This window comes from Cervus canadensis, chromosome 23, assembly GCF_019320065.1.
Source record: "Cervus canadensis isolate Bull #8, Minnesota chromosome 23, ASM1932006v1, whole genome shotgun sequence".
NCBI classification, from domain to species: domain Eukaryota; kingdom Metazoa; phylum Chordata; class Mammalia; order Artiodactyla; family Cervidae; genus Cervus; species Cervus canadensis.
In genome coordinates this window covers 26,601,818-26,610,534 of record NC_057408.1, presented here as the reverse complement: position 1 = coordinate 26,610,534, position 8,717 = coordinate 26,601,818, and the positions used below count along the sequence as shown (strand labels likewise).

At 38.4% G+C, this 8,717-nt stretch overlaps 1 protein-coding gene across 1 annotated transcript; it reads left to right on the top strand.

Annotated features, from left to right (window-relative positions):
* The first annotated feature begins 7,099 nt into the window (after positions 1 to 7,099).
* On the top strand, positions 7,100 to 8,425 carry LOC122425833 (dnaJ homolog subfamily A member 1-like). Its single transcript, XM_043444477.1, has one exon. It carries the CDS (start codon positions 7,100 to 7,102, stop codon positions 8,273 to 8,275), a length of 1,176 nt encoding a protein of 391 aa, XP_043300412.1. The 3' UTR covers positions 8,276 to 8,425.
* Positions 8,426 to 8,717: the final 292 nt, after the last annotated feature.

Sequence of the window (8,717 nt, the reverse complement as noted above, 5' to 3'; positions counted from 1 at the left end):
CTGAATAGTGCAAGAATTCATTAAAGAATTTTAATGTGGACTTTGAATACATTATGTTTGGATTTTTAAAAGGATTTGTGGGTGATTGACCTGACAAAGGATGAGTTTAAGGCAGTCACATTTAAAGGAATTTCAGTACAGAAATTGTTGGGAGTAGTCTGAGCAGAAATAAGAAAGCTAAGACCGAAGCACAGCACAGACCACACAGGATTATAAATATAAATTTAGAAACATAAAATATTATGTCAAAGATTGAATTTATGGGTGAAAGGAGGAGAGAATTCTGGAATGGTGCCCCCATTTGTGACCATCAGAACTTGACATATGGGTGTGTGGATCACTAAGACTGCAGAAGGAAATGGCAACTCATTCTAGTATTCTTCCTTGGAAAATCTCATGGACAGTGAATCCTGGTGGGTTACATTCCGTGGAGTCACATAAAGTCAGGCACAACTGAGCACACATGCACAGTTCCCTTTTAAGTAAAATATATAAACGAATCAAAGCACAGAGAAAATGACAAGACTAAGCACAATCACCAAGAAGGAAATCGACAAAGAACAGGAGAGAAAGGGATGAGGAGGTCATGGAGGGTCAGTTAAAACCTGAGGTTCCTGTCCATTAGACGATTTTATGTGTAGGTCTGAAGGTCAGGAAAGATATGTGGATGGCAGAAGTATGTTTTTGAGCATATACTAAGGTCACCAAATTTTGAGCATGATGCAACCCCATAGGGATACTATGGGATGAGAAGTTGACCAAAGGGGCAGGGGAACTTTAAGAAAACCCAGTGTTTCAGATCCAGTCACAAAAATAGAAGCAATGGATTCTAAGAGCAGCAGTAGAGGCAGAGGTAAATTAAGGAAGAGCAACGTCAAAGTCAAAGAAAGAATGCATTTTCATGAGATAAAAAAATCAGCATTGACAGAAAAAGTAAAATCCAGATCTCTGAATCTGTAGAGGTTGCTTTAAAGAAGGATAAAGAGATCTTCAAGACATCTTGCTGTCCAGAAATGAATCTAGTTCAAGGAACAAATTCTTTTTGATCTGATAAAACTCTTAAAGTGGTCTGTGTTTCGGTTATAACCTTTGTAAAATTAGCATAAAAATAGGTCCCTTGCTAAATGGATATTTCTTTTTCTGTCAAGAATATTTATCAATTATCATAGTAATATGTAGTCAACAGTGCATGCTAGATAAGTATTTGCTATTATCTGAATTTCCTTGTTTTTCTTTGGAATCTATTGCTGAGTTTTTTTTTCCCCTGCAAGTATGCAAATACGATTATGTATAACTGATGAATGATGACTTTTGAAATTTGTTTGTATGCAATATGACCTGCATCATATCCATGAATGTTAATACTACTGACTCCTATCATAACACACCAGGATGCTTTGGGAGGAAGTAAAATTACCAGATGTGACTGGAGTTTATTACTGCCAAAGAATGTGCCAGATTGCCTCTTATCTCTCCAAACCATGTGCCCAAAGGTACAGCCAGACGAGGTAGTTAATCCCTATGTCAGAGATAATTATGGGGTAGATGTTGTTATGGTAACTGGGGCGAGTAGTACTGAACCAAACTTTTGAGAAAGCTGTTTTTTCTGAACTGTGTTAGGTATCCTTCTAAATAATCCCAGTTTAACTAAACACACTTTCACTGCATTATGCCAGTGACCACAAATGGGCCAGGACTATGGCAAGGGTTTGTTGAAAATCAGGATGACTTTACCTGTTAAGAGGATACTGATGATGGTGTGAGTAACTTTAATGGAGTAGTTGGCTAGAAACCAACATGGCAATGGGTTTTAGAAAGGTAGAGAGTAAACACAGGCATGTCGACTTCCGGTGAATGGATTGGAAATAGCAAGTGGAAACTGGAAGGTGAGGTGATTGGGGGAAGGTTTTCTTTAGTACAGGAAGGAGCTTTATAATGAAGGAATTTAAATTCTGGTGAGGAAATATTAAGAGAGACAGGGAAGATAATGGAGGAAAGGGAGAATAATTTACAGAGGTCTCTGGGACAGGAAATAGATCCAGATCACAGAAGGGATGAGATTAAAGAATGAATGGTTTTGCACAACGTGACAGGACTCAATAGACCATAAAAGGGAATATAGTTTAAGCTCCTCCTGTCACTAGAAATTGTTCTAAGTCCCCAGTTGGAATTTATTCACTTACCGCTTATTAGTAGTTTTATCCTATTATTTCCATTTTATGAATCAGGGAGTTGAGGTGCTGAAAATTAGGTAACAGGCTCAAGATAAAATAGCAAGTGTCCAGTGGAGACATGGTTTGAGATGACAGATTGTCTGTAAAACTCCTGTCTTTTTCTTCCATCCTAGATGGTAACTGATGAATATAGATGGAAAGTAGAAAGAGAACACTATTATTTCTAGTTTCAAAGAAGCAAGGAAAAGGGAATGATATCAAAAGCCTTGAAGGTACTAAGGAATTTTTAAGATACTGGACCAGAAAATGTAGCCTGAACAGGAAATTAAAAGGAAACGACGGATAGACTCAGAAGATAAGTGGATAGACTCATCCTTAAGGTTAAGAACTCTCTGGGCTCCAGTGAGCGAGTGATAGCATGGGTGCGGTAGTGATTGTGTTACATGTAAGCCACTCTTCAGACTGCAGTCATGGAATAGACTTACGAAGAGGATATGAGGCTGAATAAAAGGAAGTCACATCTACAATGGCTGTAGTGAATGTAATTTTAGTCAGCCATATGCCTTTATTCACATATAATTCTACTTATAATATTTGAAAATTTGCAAATTTCAACATTCAATTTTATTGTTTCCTTATTTTTATGTCATTAACATCTTTGTCACCCTAATAACAGCATTCATTTTCTTCTAATGTATATATTTTTTTCTATTATAATCTTTACACCATATATTTTGGAGAAGGCAATGGCACCCCATTCCAGTACTCTTGCCTGGAAAATCCCATGGACGGAGGAACCTGGTGGGCTACAGTCGATGGGGTCGTGAAGAGTTGGACATGATTGAGCGACTTCACTTTCACTTTTCACTTTCATGCCTTGGAGGAGGAAATGGCAACCCACTCCAGTGCTCTTGCCTGGAGAATCCCAGGGATGGAGGAGCCTGGTTGGGCTGCCGTCTATGGAGTCGCACAGAGTCGGACATGACAGAAGCGACTTAGCATCAGCAGCAGCACACCATATAATTTAAGGCAGAATCTATCATTTCTCTCATATAATGTTCTAAACATTTATTCAGTTAACACCCTTATACTCAAATACAGATTTATAAATTGGCTTTTATCATACACTTGCTATTTGGTGTGCAACACTATTGGAAAAGCTACCGGAGAGAACACTTGCTAAACAACAAGTGTTGCTACTAATGAGGAAGTAAAGATCCTCAGGAAAAGAAAGGAATCACCATTCTCGCAGGGGTGCTCCTTTATTATGGTGGGGGACCAGGGCAAGCATGTCTCATATTCAGGGGATTCATGGAGGTGGAATGCACTGAGTCATTTGAGCAACTGCCATCTGCTTAGTGTAAAATGACTGCAGCTTCAGACTCCGCATGGAGTCGGGGTCTGTTTTACTCTGCCAGCAAAGCAGCCTATAGGAATAGTAGGATTACTCATCTGAGTTTGAGAAGAATCTAGATGCTAGATGCTGGTAGAAGAGGGAAGTAACAGATATAAACCATGGCCTTGGAACAAACTGCAGGGAGTCTGCTGACACTGCAACTGACCAGTATCTTGAAAACATCAGAGGCAGAAGAGACCAGATTTAACCATAGTCTGAGGGAACCTAAGCAGTGTAAGGAGTGGACTTGACGGGATACAGTGCTATCCAAACCCTCTTGGCATCAGGCTAGCTATGCCAAAATCTGCCTACAGTAACCATTTATGTTTTTTCCTGGGCATTATTCTGGCTAAAAGAGCATGCTCAGCATGTTGGAGACAGTCAGACCTACTGGAGAGTTACCATCCCCAGAATCAATCCTCATCCATGTGTGTGTGCTCAGTCATGTTTGATTCTTTGCAACCCTTTGGACCGTAGCCTGCCAGGCTCCTCTGGCCATGGAATTCTCCAGGTTGAGAGTACTGGAGTGGGTTGCCATTTCCTTCTCTAGGGATCTTCTCAACCCAGGGATTGAACCTGCATCTCCTGCACGGCAGGCAGATTCTTCACCTGCAGAAGCATGGGGGAGGCAGTTCCTCATCCAGGGAACTGCTGAATAAAACCCTTTCTCAGCCTTCAGTTAGAGTAAATCTTCGTTATGTTCTGTATTGTTTTCTTAGTCCCCAGTAGAACTGAGCTCCAGTTGTCCTAAGAAGCAACTCATTGGCTTCCTTCCCTTTTGCTAGTATTTCCTTGACTCATGTACCCCTGAACTATATGAACTAAAATGATTTTACCAAAGGCTGCTCCTGGGGTGTCTGCTCTCAAAGATGACATGTGGCTGCTCCAAATGGAAATATTAAACACATTGGCTTACTTATATTAAAAAAATAAGATTTGTGAATTTTTTTAAAGTGAGAATGAGATTTTAAACTATATCAAAAGCAGTAAAATCAAATTATAAATGAAATAGAGACCTTTTAAATTACAGTGCTGCTAATTTTTTTTTTTTTAAAGAAATCCACTATCCTTTGTTTAGGAATATGAGATGGAGAAAGGATTATGGTGAAAAGTACAAAATTTTATTAGAATTAACAAAGATGCATCATCTCATGAAAAATGCAAAGTATCCTTCCAAAGCAATCTACATTTGATACTATAAGAAATATGATATAGTAATTACATATAAAATATGTTTTGTTTTTTTTTTTACCCTGAAACAAACTCCCTAAAAGCAAATACCTAAGGGCAGCTATGTCATCCTTATGAGGACAAAGTAGCAGAACTTCTCTACAAAGTATTTGGCTTATGGTAAAGTCATTATCATGTTAGTATAACATTAACCTAGGACATAAACACTATACAAATACAAGATAGAGAACCCATCAAGGTAGATAGCCTTGTGAATACATGAAATTTAGATAAAGATGGAGATTGCTTGCTGATCAGTTGGAAATGACATCTTACTAAATGGTGATGGAAAAAAGTGTTAGTTGTACAGATCTAATCTGCATGCTTACACCACATGATATGTAAAGTCAGTTTAATTTAGATTAATAATTTAAATGGGGAAAGAAAGCCTTTTGACACAGAAGGAAATGTTGGATCTCTCATGACATTAGAGGAAGAAAACCTTCCCTAAGCAATAATGGAAAATATTGATAATTAAACTTTGCTAGGATTTTTAAAACTATATGACTATATATGATTTTTTTTAAGAGTTTTTGAAAAGCATGTGGAAAATAACTTCAAAGAAACAAGACATGAAAAAAGCAAATAGAAAATTCAAATCACAAGGAAACATGAAAAGTTTACTTTTCTCATTAATGATCAGAGAAATAAACATTAAACCAAAAAAAAAGATCCTTACATACATATCAGATAAGCAAAAATATTTGTTAATTTTCCTTACACCCAAGGCTGTGTATTGATCGTGTAAACTGGTAAAACCATGGGGGTAACTATTACAATCACTATTAAATTTGAGAAAGTGCATAACCAGTCATCCAGCTATTGCATTTCTAGGTAAAAACCTGGAGCAATTCTTGCATATGTGACCAGATAACAAAATAATTACAAGATTGCTCTTAACATTATTTTTAATATTAAAAAAGTCTAAGTGTCCTAAATGTCCTTCAAAGAAACTGGAAATTTTAATTGTATGCTCATAATAATAAAAACTATAATATTAAAAACAAATGAGCTATTCCTAGAACTAATGACATGGTAAGTATTCAGGAATATAAAATTAAAATAAAAAAGAAAGTTGAAAATTTACACAAAACAAGATCAAATTTGACCACTGAAGAAGCATACTTTACATTGATTGGAGAAAAATTTAGTAAGGACATAAATCACGTAAAGGAAGTCCAGATCCAAATCATAGAGTCATCTCTTAAGAAGGAGGGTTACACCACACTCAACGATATCTTAAATATTCTATTTGTTTAGATGGCTAAGGGATATGTAACTGTTCATTATATTATTTTAAAACCATTTGGGATATTTGAAGTATATTCTAATTACTTTAGAAAGGGATTTATTTTTAACAAAATACTTTAGAATAAGAAACCAAGAAATACAGAATTTTGTGTCTATGGAGATTTCACTTGCTTTTTAAATTAAAAGAAAGGCAGCATTAAGAGAATCTCAATCTGATGCTTAGTTATTCAAGACCAGATTCATGACACAAAAGGGACTAGCTGTGAAACTATGTAGGCTAATTCTAGGTTTACATTAAAAAATATAGAGCTATAACAATTTTTCATATTGAACATAAATACTTCACATATAGTTGTTGCTTAATGGCAGAAAGTAAAGAAGGACCAAAGAGCCTCTCAATGAAAGTGAGAGAGGAGAGTGAAAAAGTTGGCTTAAAACTCAACATTCAGAAAACTAAGATCATGGCCTCCGGTCCCATCACTTCATGGCAAATAGATGGGGAAACAGTGGAAACAGTATCAGACTTTATTTTCTTGGGCTCCAAAATCACTGCAGATGGTGACTGCAGCTATGAAATTAAAAGATGCTTGCTCCTTGGAAAGAAAGTTATGACCAACCTAGACAACATATTAAAAAGCAGACATTACTTTGTCAACAAAGGTTCATCTAGTCAAAGCTATGGTTTCTCCAGTAGTCATGTATGGATGTGAGATTTGGACTATAAAGAAATCTGAGCACCGGAGAACTGATGCTTTTGAACTGTAGTGTTGGAAAACACTCTTGAGAGTCCCTTGGACAGCAAGAAGATCCAACCAGTCCATCCTAAAGGAAATCAGTCCTGAACATCCATTGGAAGGATTAATGCTGAAGCTCCAATACTTTGGCCACCTGATTCAAAGAACTGATTCACTGGAAAAGACCCTAAGGCGGGAACTTTCCAGAATGCTGGGTGAAAAGCGGAGGAGCGGCGGCTGCCCGAGCTGCGCACAGCAACGCACTCCTTCCCGCTCCCCCACACCGGCATCAGCCCGCTCACCGGCTGTAGAAAATGGTGAAAGAAACCACTTCTTACTATGATGTTTTGGGGGTCAAACCCAATGCCACCCAAGAAGAATTGAAAAAGGCTTACAGGAAACTGGCCTTGAAGTACCACCCTGATAAGAACCCAAACGAAGGCGAGAAGTTTAAACAGATTTCTCAAGCTTACGAAGTGCTTTCTGATGCAAAGAAAAGGGAATTATATGACAAAGGAGGAGAACAGGCAATTAAAGAAGGTGGAGCAGGTGGTGGTTTTGGCTCCCCCATGGACATCTTTGATATGTTTTTCGGAGGAGGAGGCAGGATGCAGAGAGAGAGGAGAGGTAAAAACGTTGTGCATCTACTTACAGTAACTTTAGAAGATTTATATAATGGTGCAACAAGAAAACTAGCTCTGCAAGAGAATGTGATTTGTGACAAATGTGAAGGCCGAGGTGGTAAGAAAGGAGCGGTAGAATGCTGTCCCAATTGCCGAGGTACTGGAATGCAAATAAGAATTCATCAGATAGGACCTGGAATGGTTCAGCAAATTCAGTCTGTCTGCATGGAGTGCCAGGGCCATGGGGAGCGGATCAGCCCTAATGGAAGGAAGATAGTTCGAGAAAAGAAAATTCTAGAAGTTCATATTGACAAAGGCATGAAAGATGGCCAGAAGATAACATTCCATGGTGAAGGAGACCAAGAACCAGGACTGGAGCCAGGAGATATTATCATTGTTTTAGATCAGAAGGACCATGCTGTTTTTACTCGACGAGGAGAAGATCTTTTCATGTGTATGGACATACAGCTGGTTGAGGCGTTGTGTGGCTTCCAGAAGCCAATATCTACTCTTGACAACCGAACCGTAGTCATCACTTCTCATCCAGGTCAGATCGTCAAGCATGGAGATATCAAGTGTGTGCTAAATGAAGGCATGCCAATTTATCGTAGGCCATATGAAAAGGGTCGCCTAATCATTGAATTTAAGGTAAACTTTCCTGAGAATGGCTTTCTCTCTCCTGATAAACTCTCTTTGCTGGAAAAACTTCTGCCTGAGAGGAAGGAAGTAGAAGAGACTGATGAAATGGACCAGGTAGAATTAGTGGACTTTGATCCAAATCAGGAAAGACGGCGCCATTACAATGGAGAAGCATATGAGGATGATGAACATCATCCCCGGGGTGGTGTTCAGTGTCAGACCTCTTAGTAGGCCCATGAATAACACTCACTGCTGGGGTTTTATTGCAGTAGTGATTGAGTGAAGGACTATAATCATAATATGCTCACTACTTGCTTTTGTTTTAATATTCAACTATAGTAGTGTTTAAAAGTTAAATGAAGAATAAACTCGAATATATAAAAAAAAAAAAAAAAAAAAAAGACCCTAAGGCTGAGAAAGATTGAAGGCGGGAGGAGAAGGGAATGGCAGAGGGTGAGATGGTTGGATGGCATCACTGACTCAATGGGCATGAGTTTGAGCAAGCTCCGGGAGTTGGTGATGGACAGGGAGGCCTGGCATGCAGCCCATGGGGTCGCAAAGAGTCGACATGAATGAGTGACTGAACTGAACTGAAAGATGCTCTGCTAGTTAAGAATTTGCTCTTATCTGCATGATCACATTCCGTGATCACAGAAAACTCTCAGAATTA